General features: G+C 26.8%; 1 protein-coding gene across 7 annotated transcripts in view; it reads right to left on the bottom strand.

Annotated features, from left to right (window-relative positions):
- Window positions 1–5,755: 5,755 nt before the first annotated feature.
- Window positions 5,756–24,048, bottom strand: part of LOC100159232 (eukaryotic translation initiation factor 4 gamma 3) — a 28,749-nt gene continuing 10,456 nt past the window's right edge. For 2 of the 7 annotated variants that reach the window (XM_016801507.2, XM_016801505.2), the window contains exons 4-31: window positions 23,563–23,625; window positions 22,614–22,688; window positions 22,314–22,368; window positions 21,031–21,356; window positions 20,843–20,944; window positions 20,176–20,575; window positions 15,467–15,606; window positions 14,714–14,924; window positions 14,479–14,639; window positions 14,298–14,408; window positions 14,023–14,223; window positions 12,760–12,897; window positions 11,638–11,841; window positions 11,494–11,570; window positions 11,290–11,434; window positions 10,843–11,137; window positions 10,519–10,613; window positions 10,315–10,448; window positions 10,187–10,254; window positions 9,942–10,123; window positions 9,680–9,864; window positions 9,529–9,608; window positions 9,312–9,460; window positions 7,288–7,395; window positions 7,131–7,226; window positions 6,960–7,038; window positions 6,728–6,889; window positions 6,462–6,664 (exon numbers count right to left, since the gene is read on the bottom strand). In XM_016801507.2, coding sequence (XP_016656996.1) covers window positions 6,462–6,664; window positions 6,728–6,889; window positions 6,960–7,038; window positions 7,131–7,226; window positions 7,288–7,395; window positions 9,312–9,460; window positions 9,529–9,608; window positions 9,680–9,864; window positions 9,942–10,123; window positions 10,187–10,254; window positions 10,315–10,448; window positions 10,519–10,613; window positions 10,843–11,137; window positions 11,290–11,434; window positions 11,494–11,570; window positions 11,638–11,841; window positions 12,760–12,897; window positions 14,023–14,223; window positions 14,298–14,408; window positions 14,479–14,639; window positions 14,714–14,924; window positions 15,467–15,606; window positions 20,176–20,575; window positions 20,843–20,944; window positions 21,031–21,356; window positions 22,314–22,368; window positions 22,614–22,688; window positions 23,563–23,625 — 4,245 coding nt within the window. Of the gene's footprint in view, window positions 6,665–6,727; window positions 6,890–6,959; window positions 7,039–7,130; window positions 7,227–7,287; window positions 7,396–9,311; window positions 9,461–9,528; window positions 9,609–9,679; window positions 9,865–9,941; window positions 10,124–10,186; window positions 10,255–10,314; window positions 10,449–10,518; window positions 10,614–10,842; window positions 11,138–11,289; window positions 11,435–11,493; window positions 11,571–11,637; window positions 11,842–12,759; window positions 12,898–14,022; window positions 14,224–14,297; window positions 14,409–14,478; window positions 14,640–14,713; window positions 14,925–15,466; window positions 15,607–20,175; window positions 20,576–20,842; window positions 20,945–21,030; window positions 21,357–22,313; window positions 22,369–22,613; window positions 22,689–23,562; window positions 23,626–24,048 lie in introns of all 7 variants that reach the window. The other 5 variants (XM_001945031.5, XM_016801506.2, XM_008181223.3 and 2 more) reach the window with 4 other exon arrangements.

The following is a 24,048-nucleotide window of genomic DNA, read 5'->3' on the forward strand; positions in this document are numbered from 1 at the left end:
GCTTTCTTTGATGTTTACCGACAACCATGGGGAACCCGCGGCTTCGGCCGATCGGCTACAAAAGCCGCGCGGCCTCGCGTCCACACCAAAATATTGAAGCCGGTCGGCAAAGCCGCCCGCCAGTGGGGACGCACCTTAATAATTATATGTCTGAGAATCGGCTATTATCTAAGTCTGTATGCTGTGCTATAAGTAATTCCGGAGTTATGGCCTCTTAATTGGGTAGATTAGACCACTGGGAAGAAGATAGGCTAATTTAAAAAGTGTTAAATTTGTTTTTTTTTACTCATTGGATTTTAGTACGGTTAGGTTAGGTTTTTGTATTAATTGATTATATTAATCCATCGTAGTTGGAATTAAGTAAAAACGACAAACTTGGTATAACTTTGATATTGCGTAGAGTTAAATTATACACTTACGTACAAATAGCACGGAGTCCGCGATCTACCGCAGGTAGATTGCCTACCTGATAATGTACTGCTGTGAATCAGAATTTTTATCCTGGGCAACAGAAAAGTTAAGATAAATCTAGAACATCACACACCGAATATTTAATAGGTAACGCATTGAACAAAGTTTGAGTCATATACAGTTTGTACATTTAACGGGTAACGAAGTGCACGGGATCAGCTAGTATAATGTATCCATATTTATATATTATACAATAATTATATCAATACATTTATATAATTCTTATATTATAATACATTACGTATATCAACAGTGGCGTAGTGAACTTTAAATCATATGGAAGCAAACAAATTATTTATGACCTACCCCACCCAACTCCAACTGATGTATACGATTCTCAAATAGGGGGTTGGGGTAGCACCCAAAATAAAGTTCAAAGACTGACCGTGTGTATGGGCTTTATGAGGTTATGACCCACCACCACCCCCCAGAAACCAGAAGCAATTGCTTCTGAAAAACATGATTCGCTACGCCACTGTATATCAACATTAAAAGTATTAAGAAAGGTTTTCTGTTATAAATCACAAATAAATATATAATAGTTGTTTGGTGTTTTAAGTTTTGCCCCCCTCATGAAAAACAGTTCCTGCGCCACTGAGCTATTGCATAAATGTGTAGGTACCTCTATACCATCAATGAACATTATAATTTTTTTTATCAAAAAAGTAAAAACATGGCTGACACTGTAGTACGTTGCACTTGGTCCCACCACTACATCTCATAATCTATAAAAGCAACGTTCTTAGTTCTGACTCTAAATCGAGTGTAATAAAAATCACTTAGTAAAAAAAAAAAAAAAAATGTTTTTGTTTTTAATTTAAAAAAAGTTTATTTTGCGATATTTTATATTACAATGGTAATACACGCTACACTAGCACTGATTTGGAAAACAATGTAAAGTGCATTATAATCCCAACCTCAATCATTACCGTTGTAATATAAAATATCGCACGCTACCTACATACACTAGCACCTCGTAGACACTAGACACTCGTTTTATGACATACGCTACATTGAAATGTTGACGATTTTAAATTTAAGGTCATTTTTTGCATTTAAAGATTTTTAGAGCTTTCTGAATTTTTTATAAATTTAAATTTAATAATTTATTTTTAAATTTGCACATGTTTTTATATGATTTTTATAATAAATATATATGATCTAAAGTCTAAACCTATAAGTACAGAAAAAAATAGTTAATATTCAGACTAAATAAGAAGTCTAAATAATAAGTTCTGTCTGTAAAACTTTTCTACAATCATTTAAAAGTTTAAAATTTATATTAGAATTTATATCTTTAATATTAAAAATAAAAATAATTTAGTGCACTATTTAGAATTGTTAGGGCATTTTTTTTAAGTTTTTTAGAACATTAAAATCATCAATAATAATATATGATAATCAACCCAGAAAAAGCCAAGGGTGGGCAACTGCATCTACTCTCTCCCCTTCCAGCGGACGCACTTGAAGTTAATAATATGTCGTGTATTATGTGTAGAATTTGCTTTATTAATACTTGGTTTACTTATAATTGTTGAGTTATCAAGTGCCAATACATAATAATTATAACAATATTATTAAAAATTATTTATAAATATTGAAAAAAAATACATATGTATAATATATTTTAAATTTTAATTGTAATTCGGAGGTATTAATTATACCTACCCAATTTTAGAATTATAGACAGTTGTAAAAATTGTAATAGGTAATAGTAATTGTAATAGGTACACGTTTTAGATTCTAAAATCTAAGTGGAGGGATGAATGCACTGATGTGTGTGTTTTTTTTTATTTGTGTAATTGTGTCTGTCTGCTGTCATTGTCATTTGGGCAGTAAAAATGCTTCAATTTTCTACTTCAGTATCTTTTCTGGTAGGAAAGTAAATCTAGATAGTACTTTGAGTGGTTAAAAGTAAAAAAAATTAAGGAAAACAGATTCAGAATTTTCTATACATGCACCATAACATTTTCAATAAATTTTGATTATTTTTGAGCTATTTCTAAGCATAAAAAAATTTTTATTTTTATTCATTTTTTTTTAATTATTGCCAACAAGAATTTTTCGCTCTGTCAAAAAAAATAAATAAAATTGTAATAAATTGTTCCTTATCGGTAAGTTGTTGACTGTTTTTAATAGAAATTTAAAAAAAAGTTGAGCATAAATCCCCAATATGTATTTTAAGAACGTCTGATTGTATGAAGTTAGAATTTTGACAAAATTCGTCAAAATCACAAAAATTTGCAAATTATTTTCTGTTAGAAATTCATAAAAAAATTTCAATTTATAACTAACAATTTGAAAAGTAATGCAAGATTCTCCATATGTTTTCCTATTTTTATGAGCGTTGAATTTCAATTTGTTTCGACATTAGATATTCCGTATTCAGAGATGAAGTTCTGCAAAGCCATCCAATACCAAAACGCTTCAGGCGTTTCAATCCACCTGCTTACAACTAATAATGTACATTCTCCTTGGTATTTCACAAACAATAATTTTCACAAAAAAAGAAAAATTCCTACCCTTAATCAATAAATTAACCAAATTATATTACTTTAAATTTCATACTAACTTAAACAGTAACCCGTTAATCAAAAAAACTATCCTCCATCTCACTTCCCGGTAGGTATAGCACATAGAAGACTCAAAAAGAGATAAAAAAAAGGTGGGTAAGTGGATGTCGCTCTGCTGTACAGTAGGTTACAAGTGGGTCACTGTATAATGTATAGTATTAAATTTGAATTCAATGATACAATATCACTGTATAAGAAAAACGATTCTGAGCGGAGACGGTTTGTCAGTCTAGGTATTATATTATGATAGGGAGTTTTTCTACGAATGTTTACAAAATACCTACGAATAATAATATTTATATAGTTATTTATAACTCTGTCTTACATTATCACACTCACACATTGACACATTATATTTTAATTTATATTTAAATTCATGCCAAGTGCTTGTATTTGTTCCTCATTTGTTCTTAAATACTTTTTCTTAAAATTATTTGAAATGTATTTTAAATACTTTTTAAATGTATGTATTTGTGTTTTGTATCTCTATTAAAATGCAATTTAAACGTATCTTTTATAAAACTGGGCCAAGTTATGACTCTGAATAAAAATCTACCTAAAAAGAAATAAGTAATATTTGAAAAAATGCATATTTAAGAACCGGTAAGAACCGGAACCCTTATTTTGTAATTTTAAGAACCGGAATCGGAACCGGAACCAATCATTTATTTATTTTAAGAACCGAACCGGAACCAGAACTGAAAAAATCCTTAAGGTTCCAGTCCCTGCTTTAAATACTTATAAAACAAATATTTAGATATTTATTTTTAATATTTATAAACTGATATAGTGATGTTGTGACAATGTGACGAAGAGCCTTGTATAAAATTTCTATGAATTTTCAACTCTATAATTTGCATATGTTCATGATTTTGACAAAAATTTGAATTTCAGACACTTAACCTTTTTTTTTTAATTTCTACTAACAACAACTTACATGGATCCATGACAAAATAGATCTATTTTGTCATGCATGGATCCTTGTTATACATTTTCAATAATTTTGAAAATTTTAAGGTGTATAGATAATGCTAAATGCTAATATTAACATTCAGTGAAAATGTCATGTACCTACCATATTTTTTTAGTTACACCAAAACCAAAATCGATTTTGTCAAAAACTAGTTTTTGCGGAAAAATTCCAGTTTCTTAATTTTTTTTGTTTTTCCCGGCACTTGAAAACTACTGGGAATGTCGAGTAGTTGACCACCCGAATGATCAATGAACCGACTAAATTCACTTTCCTTTTAAACAAGATACTGAAGTTGAAAATCGAAGTATTATTTCGTCGACTACTGATTACAAACAGACAAAAATAAAAAAAAAACATTGTAAAATCAATACATTCATCGTTCCACTCAAAATCTAAAATTAGAAACTAAAAATGTCCGTAAACCGCTCAATACAAGTTAAATTGCATGGTTATTGCTTTATTGCTTATTAAGTTATTGCTAATATAAACATTCAGTGAAAATTGCATGTATCTACTATCTACAGTCATTTGTTTTATAATTACACTAAAAACCAAATTCGATTTTGCGTATAAGTGACCGTTTATGCTTTATTTTTATATTGTTTTTCACGGCGCTTTTGAAAACTACTGCGACATTTTTACTTTTGATCCCCCAAACAACTTCCAACTAGAATTTATAATATAAAGATCCACTTTCCTATTGGAAAAGGTAGGCACTGTTGAAGAAAATCTTAGCATTTTTATCGTCCTAAAAGGTGAAATATATAAAAATATAAAACATAGATATCATTGTAAAACCAATACATTCATAAATCTAAAATGATTTTCTTATCAAAAATTAATCAAATTCTCTTTTTTTCCCGGCACTTTTGAAAACTAATAATTAGAATTTTAAATTTTGACCGCCCCGATGCACCATATATAGATTCACTTTTCCATCAAACAAAATACTGAAGCCTGAAATTAATAATCTATCATTATTTCGACTATTTATTGTGTAATAATAAGCATTTTGTTCTTAACATATTTATGTTGTTATACCTTTTACGTGTATATAAAAACATGATTTTTACTTGTTATGGTTAAAATATTATCTCATATTATAATACACTCGCATTATAAAATGTGACAATACAAAATTATTTTTATACAATATACAGTTTAACTCTGAATATTAAATTAAATATTAATAAAATATTATTATATTATTATATTATTAATATAATATTTTAATTAAATATCATTTTTTTCTAAATTATTATAAAGAATTATTTTCATGAACCATTTATTATATGATTAAATAAAAAAGAACAGTTGCTATACAGAACAAATATGTTAATAACTGTTAATTATTTTATGGTAGGGTAGGAATAAGTATACATTTAAATTCAAAATATAAACAGACTAGGTATCCAGCACATTTTTTTTCCCGTATTTAACAAATCTTAAAAAAAATATGATTGTTTAGCTCCTTTTGGGTGTTATTTGCTGCAGTAAATGCAACTCAGCCACTTAGGTAAGCAGTGTTAGAAAATTCGATTTGGTGCAAGCTTGTACATGATCTGCTCTTAACCAATAATAAATAAATATTAATTTCTACTAAAAACAAAATAGCAAGATCCATTCAAAGGTATGGTCTTTGCGCTAATTTCTTGGGGGGGACAGTTTCCTTAATATATGATGATGAATAAATAGATGTTGAGAAGAGAATGTTTAAAAATAAAATATTTGAAGCCAGTTTTTTTTACAATTTTTATTTTTAATATTTTAGAAATAACATTAACCGCAACTTTACACATTATTAATTTATATATAACTGTACACAATAGTCCGACAATGGTATCAACGTATATAGAAAAATATAGTTATTTTCTCCAATGAATCATCTTCATAACAATTATTATTTTGTAAATTCGAATTTTTTATAATAACTTGTTTTATCAAGACACATTACAATTTCATAAATGAAATTTAATTTTGAAATAGCATAGTCTCCATTTTACTGAAACGTGTTTAAAAAACTAATGTAGTTAATAAACACACAATTATCAATTATATATTATAATTCATATAAATATACTAACAAAATTAATTTGTCATAATCCCATTGTCAAAAAGAGAAGGGGGGGGGGCAACGTTTTAGGTCATTTATTTTAATTTTGTTAAGGAGACTAGCTTTAGTTTAAAGTAAAACCAGATGTACAAAAGATAAATAAATTAAAATAAAACCCTTAACAAAAAAACACTGTATACAAATATTTGCAAATTAATAAATAATTGAATTCCAAAGGAAATAAATGAAAAATGGCTAAGTATTTAGAATTTTTTTCTTATTTATATAAATTTTTTATAACATGGTATCTACAATAAAATAAAAAAAATAGAAGAATTTGTGTCGATTGATGAATATTGAATACACGCAGCCATAAGTTAGTGCTGTTACACTACTCAGCTGTTTCTTCCTCATCAGAATCATTTGCTGCAAGTGAAAGGAAGAATGAATTTAAAACTACAACAGCCATAGTTTTTGTTTCTAGGTCTTCATCGAATCCAGCTTTGAATTCATCTTCTTTTTTCCATAATTCAAACGATTCTTTACTTATAACACTATCCTGATAGAGCTTATGGAACAGTCTTAATACCATTCCTTTTGGGGGAAAAAAAAATGATATTAATAATAAATCTAAAAATTAAATAGTTAGTAACTAACCTCCAGGATGTTCAAGCGCAGCAGACATAATTTGAATGCCATATAGACATTGTACTTCCCTTGCCTGGATTTCAGGTTCCGGAAGCGGTTCAGACCGAATATAACAGGTCAACAATTTCACATGAACATGATCAAAGAAATCTTCATATGAATGATTCGGTTCTATAGGTTAAAAATTAATATTTAATAATTGAGTAACTATTTTACTATACATGCATAAGAAGTGACTTACTAGAGCATACAATGACAATGGCTATAGTTAATGCTCGCACAAACTGAGGGCATTTAATTATTTCAGCACTGATATTAGTCTAAAAAAAAAGAAAAGAAGATGAATTAACAACATTAATGTTTGTTATAAACATGCGATAATTTAAATAGGCTGGTTAATTATTTTACTCACACTTATCCAACTGTGCAATACATCGTACAGAGGTTTACTATCAGTCATCTTCATTTTATCGTACATGGCAATAGATAAAAGGAATACTCCAATTCGCTAAAATTAAACATTAAATACAATTAAATAAAAAATACTAACAAAAAGTTTAAAAACTTACATCATTTTTGAAATATTTATTTATTTGGTTATTAGGCATAAATACGTCAAGAGGAACATATTCTGACGTCCTCCACTTGTTGTAAATCCACAAAATACCACCTAGTTGCTGAAATGACAAAAATAGTTTTAATACAGATCAGGCAAACTGGGCATAATAACATTTATAAGCCTATAAGTTATAATGGAATAAATTACCTAAATAACTAACAAATATAAGTTACCAAATATCATTGATTAAATACCACTACAAATAGGTAAATCAATGCAATCATTTATTGCTATATTAATGAGATTTAACTCAGAAGTTGCACATTATTGACAGGATGTGGGAATTAAGTATCTACTCGTAATTTGTCACTATGTGCTATTAGCAATAAATGATTGCATTGGTGTTCTCTATATTCTATGTTATTTAATAGAAACCAATACATATGACAAATATAAGAACATCAAAAACATATACTTATATATAAAAATCTATAAATACTAAGCAGATTAGGATTTTAGACTGTCTAAGCTTATATAGTATTATGTCATATTATAGAATGTACAATAGATATTCAGTGAAGAAAAAGTCTCTGTAAATTAATTTTTCAACAATGACCTTTTAAATAGGTTCTGGGAATAAAATACATTATTATATAGTTTAATATCAATTGATCACATAATACAATGATATATGGAATGACACAAGTCTTTGATAAAGGCAAGGCTGGGCAAGTTAATGATTTTTTTTAACTCAGTTAAGTTAATATGCACCAAAAACAAAAAGTTAAAAGTTAAAAGTTAATTTAACTATAGGTTAACCCAGTTAAATTAAAAGTTTATACACACTTTTTCTTAACTTTTATTTAGTTAAAAAAAAGTTAATTTGTTTATACAACGCTAACGTACTTAATTTTTTTCCAACCCAAAACTAAATTATAGATTATAGTGTTTATATTTTATACAGTGTTTCCATATTAGTTAAATTCAAATTATATACTCTTTTTACTTTAAACAATTTATGGTAAATATTTTTTGACATGAAAACGAAATATACTGAAGTAGTGAAATATGATAAAATTAAAAACAAAATAAATTAACTTAACTTACTTCTTGAAATGAAAAATTAACTCGTTAATTTCATGTTAATTAAAAAAAAAAATTTAGTAAGTTAACAGTTAAGTTAATGAAAAGCCAAACTTAACTTTGACTTTTTAACTCGTTAATGCCCAGCCTTGGATAGAGGTGTACTGTAATTCATATTACCATACATTAAAAAACATGAGTAGACATATTATGGTAGAGCCAATGCAATCAGTTATTGTTCTTTATTTTTTGTTTAGGTTTGTCTCAGAAATATGCATGGATATTGGAGACAAGTAGATGATTACCTCCCCCCCCTCTTGACAAAAATTCAAAAATCTGTAGTTAGTCACATCAAAATTAAATAATGAGTAAAAAACGATTGCATTAGCAGGAACATTTATAGCGTTTATAATATACGATATTATTAAAATAGTAATTCATTATTTAACTGTAGATTTTGTCAGTAAGTTTTTTTTTTTTAAATCATAGAAAATTGTGTATAATATGAATTATGGATGTATTAATAGGTTGAGAATCCTAAAAGAAGCCTATGGAGACTAGATCTAAGTCAAGGTTTTTAAAAACAAATAACACATGATGCATACATTTTTGATTTATATAGATAGAAAAACTCAAAATATTTTGAATTCATATCAAGAAAATTATATGATAAATGTTTCTCACAAACTATGAGTTCATGAATAACAGAATCTTTATTTTAAACAGGGATACATAATTAGTAGGTACAATCTTTTAGCTTTTTCTGATAAATTTAAAATATCATCATCCACAAAAAAACTAAATAAGATTTGCTACCAAAAAGCAACCCATAAATATAAATATTGAAACATTTTTACAGCTCACACAATATAAAATTATAAAGAAATCATATAATTGTAATCAACTCAAAATCTAATAGAACAAATAACTTTAATAAATATTATCACTTACTTCTTTAATGTTCTGCGTTTCCTTGGAACTAAGAATTTTATTTAATACTTCTGTGAAAAATTTACTAGAATTGTCAGGTCGTATTGATGTACAAGAATCTTTTAAATTATTAAAATCAAAGGAAGCATTCTGTGATAATAATAATGGAGCTATAAAAAGAAACATATAAAGTAAGTATGTTTGTATACTTCAAGTACTTGTATTAATAAAAAGTTACCAATAATGGCAGCAATATAGGAGAAAAATTGAGGGTAATCCATCAAATAATCATTCCATTCTTTAAGAACAGCATCAATTCTTAAAATAAAAATAAAAATTATACGAATTAGAATGTTGAAAATGTGAAAACACCATGAATAAATAATTACCCTCGAGTTATGGCATCCATAGAAAGAATTTTCTTAGATAAAAGTTCTGCAAAAATTTTTCCTGCTACCGTTGTTCGGGTAATTGGACTACTATCTAAAGTTATAAGTGACATTGATGTTACAAACTCTTCATGCCTTGTGCGGATCACCGAAGTTTCATCTTCCGATAATGAATAAATTATATCCTATAATAAGAAGGCAAAATTCAAATTATACATTACAATAGACATATATGATAAATATTTTTATATCAAATACATACATCTAAATTTTGCATTTGCTCATATTCAAGAAGGATGTTTTTACATTTCATGCTAATTTTATTAGTCATTACTGAGTCCAATTCGGACACTGGTTCTTCAACAGCTTCTTTTGGCTGTGATGAACTAGAAGAATTTATTGAAGGCGTGGATTGAGCAAATTGAGGCATCATACTCGCTACACCTGATAAAATAAAATAAATAAACACGGTGCTTTAAAAATAGGTCAATTTACTAAATGCCATACCAGACATCATTCTTTGTCTTTCTTCGCTTTCTGATATAACAGGCTTCCGCGATGTGTTCTTATTTGACCTAAAAAAAATGTAGGATATTAATAAAAAAAAATTATAAGCTAAATAAAAATATATTTACATAATCTGTGGAGAATTTGATGACTTTTTATCATCATTAAGAACTGCATATGGGTTACTGCTAGTAAATGTCATATTTTTACCCGAGGTAAATGACCATTTAGGTGGGCCCAAGGTTGTAACAGATGTGTTTTCCTGAGGAAATTAATTGTGTTTAATATTGATGTCAAATTGTACCCTATGTATTAATATAATATTATATTACCTTAAAACCTTGTAGTTTGGATTGGTCAATTTGGTAATTTGGTTGCTTATACTTTGTATTATTTTGAACAACATTCCACTCATTTTCATTTCCACCTTAAAAGAACATTTTAATGTTAACTATTATATAAGGCAATAATGTAATTTCACAAATTTAAAGATAATACGATAAATTAAAACTTGTATGACTTAAATGTGTTTTTATCATAGTGAGTAATTTATCAACATTTTATATTTTCAGTGAGAAGATTAGACAAAATAATCATTTAAAAACACTAAAAATTTAACGCTGCTTAGTTAGATTATAGAAGTTTTAGATACTTACGGCGACTTTTATTTTCACCACCCCTAAATTTGTCATCGCCACGATGATGATCTCGTTTTTCAGGTCTATTATAAGCCAGAGTAATTGATTGTTGTTCAATTGCTTCATTTTTGACATCGTTTTCTATTTCATTTATCATTTTGGGTTTACTATCAGTACGCCTAGGTATCCATTTATCCCTACGTAAATCAATGACATCTTGTATCATGAATTTTATTCTAGATGGAATCTTGGATTTCATGTCTCTGGATGTTAATGCCTTCAGTTTATCAAAAGTATCATTTAAATCGTATGACTGGAACAATAAAATATATATTATTAGTTAATCTTAGTAGTAAGAATCGTTTTAATGAAACCTGGTTATTTCCAATAAATTAAATTAAAAAAGACATATTAAATAATATCATGATAAAACTATAATTTATTTATATCAAAGTGCAAATTTACTTGTTCCAATTCTTTTCCAACAGTCTTTAATAAATTGCATAAACACTCGAGAGGTTCTTCAACATGTTTAGTGACTAAATGCACAATGCAATACAACATAATATTTGGGGTAAGTATTTTTTGTTTAAATAATTCACCAATAAATCTAAAAAAAATAAAAAAATATAGAATCTTGATCTTCATTTACTGTTTAAAATTAATTACCGGCAATTTCCTACAGAACGTTTGCGTAATCTTCTTTCATTTTCTTCAAACTCAAGTTGAAGTTCTTTCTTCTTTTCCTAAAAATTATAATCATAACAAATTAACAAACATTCCATTACCTCAATTGTAAGTCATCAAAATTACTGGATCTTTGCAAGAATTGATTTCAGTGAGTTTCTTAGCAGAATCCATTTCTTGGGCCTTGTCTAGTTCGAATAAGCTTTGGCATTTACTTATTATTAACTTCTTAAAAGATGCTGTTTTACCATCTTTTGAACTAACTTGTACAGATTGCATAGCCGAACATAAAGATGCATAAAGAGGTGCAAAAGATTGTTCTTCTATTGCCTGAAATTGAGAGAAAATAGATTTTAGTAGTTAAAAAAACTATTCACCAACATACATCAGGATTACAAAAATAAAATCAACGAATGAACATTTAAAACAGTTTTTGGAGTTGTTTAAAAATATTTATAATATTAAGTTTACATTATACAATAAAATATAGGATCCATCAATTGGATATATCATATCTAATATTATAATATTATTAGTTATAAGTAGAGCCCGGAATTATATGCATTTCCATGTTTGTACTAAGTGTATGCATGTCTGGGGGGCTTGAATATGGCCACGGTTCATATTTCACGGTATTGAAACACCAAATTGTATATTGCATATTTCTTCATAATTGCATATAACATGCATATCTAATGGGTTTTTATTAAGTTAGCTATTTTAATTTAAGATAAATACATTTTAGTAATTTTAATGGAGAAAAAAATTGAGTCTCCTAGAAAAATAATTTCATTTAACACTGTATGAGATTGGAGCACATATTATATGCATAGGATATTAAAATAAATCACATACACCCACGTTCCTGAATACTATGTTATAAAGACGTGCGCAACATGTGAGGCAGAAACTTTTTTTAATATTTATAATATTTATAGATAACAAATTAAGATTATAAAATATTGCACTTAGAATTTTTTTAAGCATTACTTTTTAAATAATTAAATAATTTTTTTTTTGTTTCTGAAAGATTATCTAGAACCTACTATCCTGGTGTAAAAATCACATTTTGTAAAGTTTAACATGTATTATGTAATAGATATAAGTTAATTGCATACTTGGCCAATTTTTGCTTGCATATTTGACACTTTTAAAATGCATATAAATCCAGCTTTTAGTTATAAAACAATTATTGTATAACACTCCCAATAAGATGGGAGTATATTATATATAATTAATATTAATTACCTTTTCAAAAACTAAATCAATAGTTTTCTCAAGACGTTCAATAGTGTCAATAGGCAATGCCTTAAATCGCTCAGTTAAGGAAGGCATGTTATCAGGAGTTATTTTATTCAAAATTGATCGAACGCTTTTGTTGACTTCCTGTAAAATTATCATTAATACAGATTAAATTAACAATAAAATTGAAATTGTATGCTCTTAATGAATGTTAGAAACAAATTGTTATCAAATAAAATTATTTGTTTTTTACTATTATTAATCATTGTAGATAAAATGTGTTAAAAGATTTGGGCTTACATAAAAAACCAGTCTTGGACAAAAAAACTGGTTGCTGATCTTAGCAGCCCCAGCGGCATTTTTCTTAGTAGGTCCAACTACCAGGATTGGAACGTATAATACAGTACAATATAAAACAACTCAGTTTTATACGTTTTATACTGTACCTATAAAAGTATTTTTTTTTGCTGGATAGAACAGCTCTTATCATGTATAATAATAAATAATAATTGTCATATTTTGTGACAATTTTTTTATATTAATTATTAAGTACCATTTAGTTCATCTTTATTCTGTCTTAATAAACTACATTAATATTAATAATTATTATTTAATAATAAAGACATTTGTGGTAGTTAAATAATTTGTTATATTAATAAAAATATATATTTTTTTGTTATAACTTAAAATTACAAAAAAGGAAATTTGTATTGTTTTTAATTGTATTCTAAATTTAAAAAAAATAAGTATTTCTTAGTCGTTATATAGTTTTATAGGTTTTATACGCGGGGTATTATACATGTAACTTATAAAACGTTTAAACGCGTATATTACCAACCCTGCTGTAACTATAATAACAAAAAAAAAAATCCGCACTGGGGCTCTAATATCAGCAGTTTTTATGTAGCAGAGTAGAATGACAACATCACACCATAATTTAGAATCTATTTACACAATAAATTGTATTCCAAAATTCAATTAACAGGCTTCTTCAACAATCTATTTTTAAATATCAATATTGTTTTGTGCGATATTGAAAAAATTAGTGTTTTTAGTGTTAAAGTCGGTCAGTTTCAGGTAACCTCTGATTACGCAATGCCAGGGGGCCAGTAATTAAAAAATAATTTTGATTGCAATATATTCAATATTGCACGATATATTACGAATATCGATATCTAATTTTCCAATATCAATATCATTGAAAAAGCCTAATTAGACATGCATTGTTTGTAAATTTATTAAAATGTGAAATTTAATTATGATTCCTACATCATTTTTTTGTTCCTCTTCATTTTTGGTTTTAACAACTTCAGACTTGGTAGCTTTTTTAGCAGCTGTTGGAACCCATGCATTTTCAGTCTGATTTAATTTAACTTCTTCTCTTAAAGAAAGAGACATATGAATAGTGTTAGGTTTTGCTGTTTTACTTGCTGTTTTTCCTTGACTACTATTGCGTTTGGCACCTGGTTGCTAATAATCATACATAAAATACTTTTAAATTGCTTTTTAAACTATTTATTAATTCTATTAAACTATTTGCTTACCATAGTAGGCATACCACTACCACGTTGACTGTTACCAGGTTTAAAATAGGAAGGCATAAATCCAGTTGCACTAGCACTTTGAGACCTTGGCAAATTAGGTACCATCATCCCCTATAACAAATTATAAAATACAATAAATTAGTTAAATATTTAAAGCATAAATATTAATTTATCAACTTACCCCTGATGAATTAAATTGTGGAGTACTTGATAATTTTGTTAAATTACTCCAATTTCTTAATATATCAGGTTTCTTTTGACAGACGGCTTCACTACCAAGTTGCATTAAAAATAATTTAGAATACACCTTTTTTCCAGTTGGGTTTTTAATACTCCATTGTCCTATATAAATATCAAATAAAACCTTAGTACTAGTGTAAACATAACAAAATAAAAAAAAAACAAAAAATTCTAACCTTCAGCATAGGGTAAATTGTCTAAATAACTGGGCAACTTTGGAGCTGCATCTTCAACAACGGTTTTGTGTTGAAGTCCATTGTTTTGGGTTTCTTCCGGTTGTTGTAATAACTCTTCCGGTTTTGGAATAATACTCTCTTCTTCTTCATTTTTAGAGGAGTTATGATTATTATTCTCATTTTCTTTGTTTTCTTGTTGTTTTAAAATATCCTATCACATATGTTATGTTTTGTCTTTATTATATCAGAGTAAGAATTATAAAAACTTTAAGTTTGTATAGGGTTAATTAAAATGTATATTAAGAATGCTTAACTGTATTCTATCAGCCACAGGCCTTAAAGTTAGTATTTCTCCACCAATCGGAAAACAATTACTTATTATACTTTATACTGAATTAAAATATTTAATTATAAAAATGTATTACTTTTATTGGTGGCATATACTCGGTTATATCAGTTAATATATAAAGTATATATTAAAAATATATTTTACATATTATACATTACATTTTAACAGTTATAGTGGATCATAAAATTCCAATAAATAAATGATAATTTTTTTTTTAATATCAAATATTATATTAAATTTTTAATTCAATAAAAAGTATGATGACTAAATACTGTATTTAACAATCATGTTGTTTTACTATATTATGGTTTTCACTTGGCTAGGCGATTATGTTTTAACAACCCATGATAGGGTTATAACAGACCGGTAAAGCAGGTATTATAGCAAAATCAGTTTTTACTCACGGTAGTTTTTGATTCAATAACAGGCTCAATAGTAGTAGTTTCAATTGTAGTATCTACTTTTATTCCCTCATTGGCATCTAATTTAACCAAATTCTTCTGCTGATTATTCTTCTTCTTGATTTTAGTCTTTTTTGGTTTAACTATAAAATATTATAAAAATCAATTATATAAAGTTAGTAATTTATTTTCAAGAAAGTAATATGATGATAACATTTTAAATAACATCATAGCAGATGTTTTGCTCACAAGCCATACAGGCTGCCAGAATAGTCTGAAATAGCCCAATGATGCAAATACTAAAAATAGGTGACAAGATATACATTTATATATGACTGGATCATGTGTCAGCCTCTACAAATATTTTATTATCAAAAATTTGAAATTAAATATAGTTTGAGATCACAAATACATACCATACCTACACATAAATTAGCTTTCAAAATAATACAATATTATTTATTTGAATAAATATAAGACTGGTATGGGACTAATTTTAGGGAAAATTGAGAACCGCTGGGTTACTTTGAATTATCCTTTCTTGTATTTTTATATAACTCATACTTTTTGTAAATTAAATTACTAAATGCAGATAATTTTAAATAAAAGTTAAGAAAAAAAAAACTGAGTGTGAGCGTCCATAATATGTAACTGTCATACAAAAATTTCAATTCGTCCAGCTAAACCATTAATATTAATTTATCATTCAATACATAAATTGTCTTTAATGTGATTTTTGATGTAAAAAAATAACGTAGCAAAAATATTTTTATTTTACAGACAATTAATTGAATAGATATAATACTTTTTCTTTTCATAACTTAATACTAAATAATATAATATCCATAGGGCATAGGTAGATTTAATAATCTGCAAACGCTTAAATTTGGCACATTGGTTAAATTAATAATTCATATAAGTAAATATACTTATATGAATTATTAAAGAAATATTTATAAAAATAATATTTAAGAAATCCCATCATGTATATATTCAAGGGCTAACAAGTTAACGAATCTCCAATTATATATGACAAATTGTTCAAGTTCATGACTTATTCTGTAAATAATAAGGAAGTTAATTTAAAAAGAAGTTCTGTATAATCTGAAAATTGAGAAAAAAATTAAAAACAATGGGATATTGAAAATTTAATTCCAACTTTCAGATAACATTTTCTAGACTATAAAAAAAAAAATTCAAGTATTTAACTTGAACTTGAATAATAATTATATCAACGATTTGTAATAACTTAGATTTTAAAATAAAAATGTACAATTATTAAAAAATCCATATAATATTAATTATATACTTGACTTTTGGGATCAAGCTTTTTAAATAAAAATCGAAAAGTACTCACTAATAGGACCCTTCATATTAATTCCTAATATGACATTCTTCTGATTGATATTAATATTCCGAAATATATAAATAAACCTTTATATAAAAATGAAGTTTTAAGAAAATAAAAACACGTGCGCATTGAGTGGTACGAAAAATAATAAAACATTTTGAAAGGCAACAAACGACCTCTGCATTCGCTAACAGTTGATACCGGTCAGTAATACCAACTGCTTACATTTCGTAAAAAAAAAAAATGTATGATACATCAGTGTAGCCATTGTAAAATAAATATATTGTATGGAATTTAATTAATATAAAAATGAACTACATTCAGATTAAACTATAAATGTAATTAAGTATATCTTTTAATAATAATAATAAAGTTGGTAATATACATAGTATACTATGATATTAAATATATAAATCCATATTTTTCCAAATTGATTTCTAATACTATTAAAAAAAAATAAAATATCATGTGACTAAAATGTTTACTGATAATATAAAATAATATTTTAAATCATAATTTAATGGAGTCTCAGTTAACTTGGATTTGGGGCTGCCTTTTAAATAATAAATTGTATTATGAATTTTTTTTATTTTTTACATAAATTACGAATAACATTGTAAGAATGTATAAATATATCTGATCACTTCAGCGTAGACAAAGTACTATACATTATAAATATAAGTACAGAACAATTTAGTAACTGTTTGACGTATCAATATTATGTAACTACTACCAGCTCACATTGAGGTCTGACTAGATACCACTATACAACTGATAATTAAAAATTAAAACATAATCTATTTCAAAAGAGCTCAATTTTAATTCCTTGAAAGTTACATTATTAAAAAACTGAAAGAAATATTGATAATTTTGAAAGAACAATATTAATAAATGCAGTGCTTGTAAGAAAAACGTTCAAAGGATCTAATCGCTGAGCTTTTGACCAATTTTAAGGAAGTTCCCTAGTTGTGCGAGCTGTGAAGGAACACATATTGGAATTTTGTTTATTTTTTTAGAGGAACATGAATGATTTTATTTGTTCTTTTTCCATTTATTTTTAGAGCAAAATTTTTTTAGAAATTTAATCAATATAATGAGTTTTGTATAGTTTTATATAGTTTTAACCTACATACGACAATATTGACAATGTTTACAAATGTCAAGCCAGTCACAGAGGTGTTTTCGGTCTTATTATATATGAAATAAATACATTTTAAAAATAAAATAAATACAAAATTAAATAATTTACTACCTAAAAAGAATATTAAAACAACTTTAAATTTAACGAGGAAAGGAACTAAATTCCTTCATTTAAGTCAAAACAAGAATTAATTAATTTGGTTTTTCAAGAAAAACTGATTCCTTTCTTTAAAGGAACTTTCTAAGTACTGAATAAATTCATTAAAGGGTTTAAAATATAAGCTTGCAAAAAATAACGAATAATTGATAGCGTAAGATAGTAAATTGCAGTAATAATTGAAATCGTTTCAAATTAGTAATTTGAACACTTGACGAATTCAAAATAATCTTCAGCAAAGCCACCCAGGGGGGCATGATCACTTGTTATTTCAATTAATAACAATTTTCATATCATTTATAAAAAAAAATGTCAGTGCACTTTAACGGGTGATTCTTTAATCAAACAACACTCATTATTTCAAAAAGTGTAAATTTTTTTGAAAATATTTTTTTACATACTTTCAAGTCCACTTATAAAACAATATTTTTAAATATTTTTTATCCTTTAAATTTTTTACTTTTTTTTAATGAGAACAGGGTTTTATTTTTATATTCCAAAGCAGAATATTTTTCTTTGTATTTCGATACATAAAAATCAAATTTGGAGTGAATAGTTTATGAGTTATAAATTTTCAAAGTTTTGATAAGAGGAGAAGCGGACAAACATTTTGTGGGGGAATACTGTACCACTACACTCCGCTCATCTAAACTTTAAATACTTATAACTCATAAACTACTGGCCCTAAATTTGATTTTCATGTATCAAAATACTAAGAAAAATATTCAGCTTTGGAATATAAAATTAAAACCATATGTTGTCATTGAAAAAAGTAAAAATCTTAAAAAATTGTAAGGCGGGTTTTCACAACTACCCGTGTCGTGTCGTGTCGTGTGAATTGTGAATTAAATTCGTTCTTCGGGGATATTCCGAATCAGGACAATACCAACTTGGTATCTAATCAAAATATAATAGATACCATAGGTATTAGATATATAAGATAACAGTAAACAAATCTACCAAGGCGTGAACATTGTGAACAGCACGATCAAAAGTTGAATTAATTCAACTTCGCGGTAATCGCGGTATAGTGTTGGTCGACACGATCATATTTAATAATCACATTTTGGTGAACCAATCAGAAAAAAGGATTTTACACGACACGACACGGGCAGTTGTGAACCCGCCTTAAGGATAAAAAATATTAAGAATAAATTTATATTTAAGAATATAATTTTTTAATAAAAACATTGTTTTATAAAAGCAACTTGAAACTATTTTACATTTGAAATATTGAGTGTTGTTTGATAAAAGAATCACTCGGTATTCTCAACTTTTGACTTATCCCATCCCCCCACAATTTATAGCAACAAATTACTTTGGCAATCAATCCATCATCAAATGTTTATCCAATTGAGAAATAAATACTCTAAAGATGATAATAGTATCATTATGTACGCATGTAGCCAATAATCGAAAGAAATCCATCGCGTTTAATTTTCACAATGATACGTTAATACATGTAAAACCAACTTAATTATAAATCCAGCCTTTCTCAATTGATGAATTGTTGTACATTTTTGTCTCCATTTTTATGTATATAGATTATTTTACTATATATTAGCCATAGTGTAATTTTAAGCCTCGGCCCGTTTTATTTAGTTATTTGAATTAACATTATTATTAATATTATAGAAATTTGGCTAGCGTGTTTTATTTAAAAGTTAACACGACATTTTTAACCCAAATAAGTAAGACATAATATGTAATAATAACAATAAATATTATTGGTAAAGGTGAAAAATATTTAATGATTAAAATAAGTTGGAAGCCATAGATATAACACAAAAGAATAACCTCCTGAGCTTGGAGAGCAAAGACGAATAAGGGATGTCAATCAAAGGCTAGTTTCCATGGAACTTATCTTTTCTTTTCTCAGGAACACTCCCTTTTTTTCATCATTTTTTGAGGGGAAATGTTGATTAAATAAGAATTTTGAGGTCAAACTTAGTTTCAAAATTATAGTTATTTAAGTTTTAAAGTAAATGAGTTGTCATTCCTTAGGCCTTCCAACCTTGTCAGATAGAGATGTTAAGTTTTAATGAACAAATATTAATTCATTACCTGATTTAACAGATTCTTCATCTGTATTCTTTTTTAAAGGAATAGGATCCTCTGAAATATTGGTGATATCAGCATTTTGTATCTCTACTTCAGGAGGTGCAGTAGAACTTGGTAATATATTTGTAGGTGTTGTTTCTATCTCAACCTCATTAACATCTACACTGGTATCTTCAGTGTTGATAGTCAACCCACCAATATCAATATCAATTGGATCATTTATTGCAACAGGCACTTCTTCTATGTTAGTAGAATCAACACTTATTTCTTCAACTTCACTAACAACTTCTTCAGAAACCTGAGTGTCAACTTCTATAGCTTTTGGGGGTAAAGTACTTTCACTTGCCAATTTTTTTACTTGTGTTTGGAATTCATTTCGAACTTTTTCTCCTCCTTCATTGTTCTGAAATAAATATTTAAAATGCTTGTAAATATGAAATATAATATCTAAATTTATTTGTGCCAATAATTGTGTTGTTGAATTAGAAAAACATATAAATTATAATATACAATAAAAAATTCAACAAGGCAAGATGAAATGTAACTGGAAATTATAATAAATAATCATGGGACACATAACCAAACATTAAACCATGAACCAAAAGGTAAAAAAACATAACAAGACTAAAGCAACTCCTATCGTGATAATATATATTAAAAAGAAGATTACCGGATTATTATCAGATAATTTAGTGTCGTCTTTTTTGACAGCACTTTGTACTTGACTTTGGAATTGGCTTTGAACTTTCATCTTTTCCAATTCATCAGCACTCTAATAATAAACCAGGTATAAACATTTAATAAAATGTAAACAATTTATACATTTAAAATTAAAATTAAGATGAATAATTATCTTACTGGTGGTCCTTGTAATGAATTATTCAAGTCAATTTCACGGCCTGTATTAGGATCTATTATTTTAATAAGAGTTTTTTTCCTAGCAGGTCGAGAAGAAGCTTCAGTGATTTGCATTGGAGTAGTTGATGGTTGCTGTGATACTTGTTGCAAAGGTTGTGTATTAGGGGCCATATCCATTGGTTGAGACTGCACAATGAGAGATTGTCCATGGGAATTTTGAGCATTACTCATATTAGCTACAGGAGGATTCTGTGGCCCCTGTGGTAGATTAGTCATCTGTATTGGTCTTGTAGATTGAGAATAAAACATACCTGAAAGTCGAGACACTAAATAAAACTATAGAAATTCAAAATTTAACAGTATCACAATTACAATAAGTAAAAGCAAGGAATATAATGTCTATAAAAAAGTAATACAAAATATTAAAATATTTATAAAATTTTATACTTAAGATTGTATTTATATTTTAGTCTGAGTGGAGCCATGAATATATTGGTTAATTAATAAATATCCTTAGAAATAGAGGCAGCATGTCAGTCTCTAATTACTAATAGCATTGATTATGAATACTATAGACTGCTCTCTGTGATACACAATATGCTATACTAAGTATCCTGATGTACTTATCCGTAACTGACTGGGCTGTATATCTTATAAACTGGCCGCTCAGTCAGTTCTGGATAATAACACCAGGATCACTAGTAAATTTAGAGTATATTATTTCGTACCGCAGTGAGCGATCTAGTATTCATAATCATTGCTAATAGTAATATAAATATAAAATAAAATATGCTTGGGAATATAGGTTGACAGTCTCCACTCAGAATCGTTTTTATTATAAGCAAAACTTCAAATTCAATACATCCATTACAGTGACTATACTCTGTTCAGTGAGAGACCACGCCGCGCACCGACGAAAACTGGTCCCCCCACGCAACACCCTCCTATTGGGGAACCGGTTTCGATAGCCTGGTGACGCAGAGGGATACGCAGAATTAGTGTGCTCTCTCGCTGAACAGAGTATAGAGGTACATTAGAAATCTACTATACAGCAGACTGCTAATGTTTGATTAATAAAAAAATATGTATGCAATAATAACTTTCACGAATAAAACTATATTTTTGTAGAAATACTTCCCACAATATTAAAGTTATAATAAGTAAGAAATTAATTTTATCTGAACCAATTAAATAAATAAAATTAAATAGATATTTTAAAAGAAATAATAAGTATTAAAATAATATTTATGTAATTGGAAATAGAATAACTAGATTATAACTACCTTGTTGATTGGTAGGGTAGTTTACATATGGCATTATTACGGCTGTCTGTGAAGCCTAAAAGAAAATAATATAATATTTTATTAAAATATAATTGAATCATCAATATCAACAAAAGAAATCATATGATTTTTGTGATCCATAAATTTGTCAATATTAAATATTATAAATACATTTTATTAAATACAACAATAACTAAATAGTTTGTATTTATTAATAATATTATCAGATTTTAATGAATAATAAAAAAAATATGTGCCAAATAATTAATTTTTATAAGATTTACACTAGAAAATAAATACCTGCTGTGGACCAAATGGATAATAAGCTGGGTGGTTACTGGTTCCTTGGTAAGCCACATTGCTAGGCAAATATACCTATAAAAATGTCTCAAAATTAATATTATTTACATTCAACCAAATGTTGAGTCATCCTAATTCTTAAGTTAATAATTCCAACTGATGGTTTGCTTTAACATAATTCTGATCAAAAAATAATTGTATAGAACTAAATTGTGATTATTATTATCAACTAACATTATAATCAATTTTTAATAGGGATTAATAAATGTATATTATTCAATTCCAACACCAAGATAAATACAAATTTAGTCCAAAACAACTACAAAAATAATACCTTTTTTAATTTATGTTAGTATAATAAACTATCAGTATCATTATCAAGTATAATACAACTAAATTATTAATAAAGCATGTTAAATAAAATTATTTTAAACGTTAATAGCTATAAAGCTAGGGAATAACATTAATTACAATAAAATATTAAACATAAAATTAAATACAAAATCTGGATTTTATCATAAATTCATTAAGTACCTTATTTGTTTCAAAAACATTTAATTTAATTTGTGTTCAAACAAAAACAAAAAAATGTACTGTTGGTAGCACCAAATACTTATGCCCCTAAACTCAGATTTGAGACTTAAAATCAAATTAAACACAATAGAGACAATTAAAGTGGATTTATTCTTTTCCAATATATATTTAGATATTTTAGTTGATGGAATGTAATTATAATACCTTTTAAATACATATTTAGTAAAACTATATTCTATCATAAAATAATAAAAATTAAATGATGAAATAATATATTATACATAATATAAATGGTTTATCGAATTGTTTAAGCTAAGGACTTATGTAAGTCAAACGATTTTACTAAATAGAAGGAAAATATTAAGATTAAAAATAACTTTTTTTTACCAAATCAGTAATTTACATCGAAAATTACCTGATACTGGAAGGGTCCTCTTGGTAAATTACGTGGTGCATTTGGTCTTATATGGTGGGGTAGCTGAGCACAAAAAGCAAGCATTAATATACATAACAAAAATTAGTTTGGAAAAAGTTAGACATCATAATACACTAACACAAATATGTTTTGTATTAACTTCTGCAAAAATAGTAGTGAGATCAATTAAATATATTTTATTTTAAATATTAATGAAATTAGAATTTATTTGTATAAATTCAGCCAGAATACAAATAATTTGAGTGAAAAATTCTTAAAACTAAGGTAAGACAATTACTTTTATTATCTCATTACTATTTATTACCATATTCAGACAATTACTAGCCCAATTTATTAATATTATAAAAACTATAATTGATACACTCAGATAAAAATAAATGTAAAGCAATCATATGATACATTTAATTTATGTTATTGTTGCACATAACTAAATTTTTTGATGGGTATTTAAATTATTATTTTATT

Source organism: Acyrthosiphon pisum, chromosome A2 (assembly GCF_005508785.2).
Source record: "Acyrthosiphon pisum isolate AL4f chromosome A2, pea_aphid_22Mar2018_4r6ur, whole genome shotgun sequence".
Taxonomy (NCBI): Eukaryota; Metazoa; Arthropoda; class Insecta; order Hemiptera; family Aphididae; genus Acyrthosiphon; species Acyrthosiphon pisum.